At 43.8% G+C, this 1416-nt stretch overlaps 1 protein-coding gene across 1 annotated transcript in view; it reads left to right on the top strand.

Annotated features, from left to right (window-relative positions):
* Positions 1-1416, top strand: part of zdhhc12b (zinc finger DHHC-type palmitoyltransferase 12b) — a 3147-nt gene that overhangs the window by 1118 nt on the left and 613 nt on the right. Inside the window, exon 3 of the mRNA XM_037691911.1 lies at positions 877-969. Within this exon, the coding sequence (XP_037547839.1) occupies positions 877-969 (93 nt within the window). The remainder of the gene's footprint in view (positions 1-876; positions 970-1416) is intronic.

Genomic DNA, 1416 nt, shown 5'->3' on the forward strand with positions numbered 1-1416 from the left:
CCACCTGCATCATGAAGGACCACACTCACCCAGCACACACACTTTTTGCCCCACTCCCCTCAGGAAGGAGGTTGAGGAGCATTAAGTGTAGAACCACTAGACTGAGGAACAGCTTCTACCCTGAGGCTGTTAGACTCATGAATCTCTAACTAGAATAATCACCGTGATGCCACTTTAATTGATGATATATCACTTTATCTGTGCTGCTGATCTCATGCTGCTGATTATCCATGCTGCTGTATTCATACCCATCTTCTCACCACAGACTCATGTTCGGGCTGCTGTTTAATATTCCGTATTATTTTTATTATTGATGGTTAGCGTACATCTTCGATCTTTTCGCGTGCCCTTCAGCTACATGTGTGAATCTGTGTCTGGTGATTCGATTCAATTTTTGGCGTCAAATTCAAAATTATTTTCGATTCAGAAAGTATTTTTTAATTGAAATGATCATAAATTTATTCAGTTCTATAATTGACAAGATGAAAAGTTAAACAAATAAAACTCATTTAAAACAATAATTTCAGGTTCTTTACTGTATCAAATCTTTTTGCATCATTTTATATTTATAACAGTCTGGAGCAAATCCAGGAGTGCATCATATTCTGTCACTTTACCAGTGTTGGCTGAGCTGCCTGGATTTTCCTAAAATACATTAAATCTAGGAACAATCCATCACTTCTTCCATTTGGGGTCGCGGTGGTCACTGGTGCCCTCATCCAGCTGTCGCTGTGCAAGAGGCAGGGGACACCTGGACAGGTCTCAAGTCCATTCGTTCCAGTTCGAGTCAGTCTGACCTGTAGTGTAATCAGAACCTCTTTGGGTTCTGCTGGTACCGTGTCTGTGGTCCTGAGCGGTCCTCTGCCTGTGTTTCAGGTCTCTCTGGGGGTGTCGGAGGCGCAGCAGAACATGATTGGACCCGGGTCCAAATCCCTGCGTCGGCGCTGCTGTGGTCACTGTCTGCTGCAGGTAGGTTAGCCTCAGGTCCACCGGGCCCAGCAGAACCTCTGTCGTATCGGTCCGTCTGAAAGCGTTCCAGTTCTGCATCATGAGGTGGAGCTAAGAATGAGCTCACAGGAAGGAACAAGTTTATTTTCTCTGTGCCACTCCCATTTGTTTGCAGGTTTCCTCCTTTATGTTCAGTTTTGGTTGTTTATCTGATTTAATCTGTAATTTGTTTCAATATGAAAACTGTGCCTGAAAATAGTTTTATATTTTATGAATATGAAACTATGTTCACCGAGACCAGTTTTACAAAAAACGTTTGTACCAGAAGAAAAGTGTCATGTTTGTGTCCGAGCAGCAGCCAATCAGATCGCAGCTCTGATCAGCAGCCGATGAGATCGCAGCTCTGATCAGCAGCCGATCAGATCGCAGCTCTGACGTGTCATGTTTGTGTCTGATCAGCAGCCAATC

This window comes from Nematolebias whitei, chromosome 18, assembly GCF_014905685.2.
Source record: "Nematolebias whitei isolate Nwh7 chromosome 18, NemWhi1, whole genome shotgun sequence".
NCBI classification, from domain to species: Eukaryota; Metazoa; Chordata; class Actinopteri; order Cyprinodontiformes; family Rivulidae; genus Nematolebias; species Nematolebias whitei.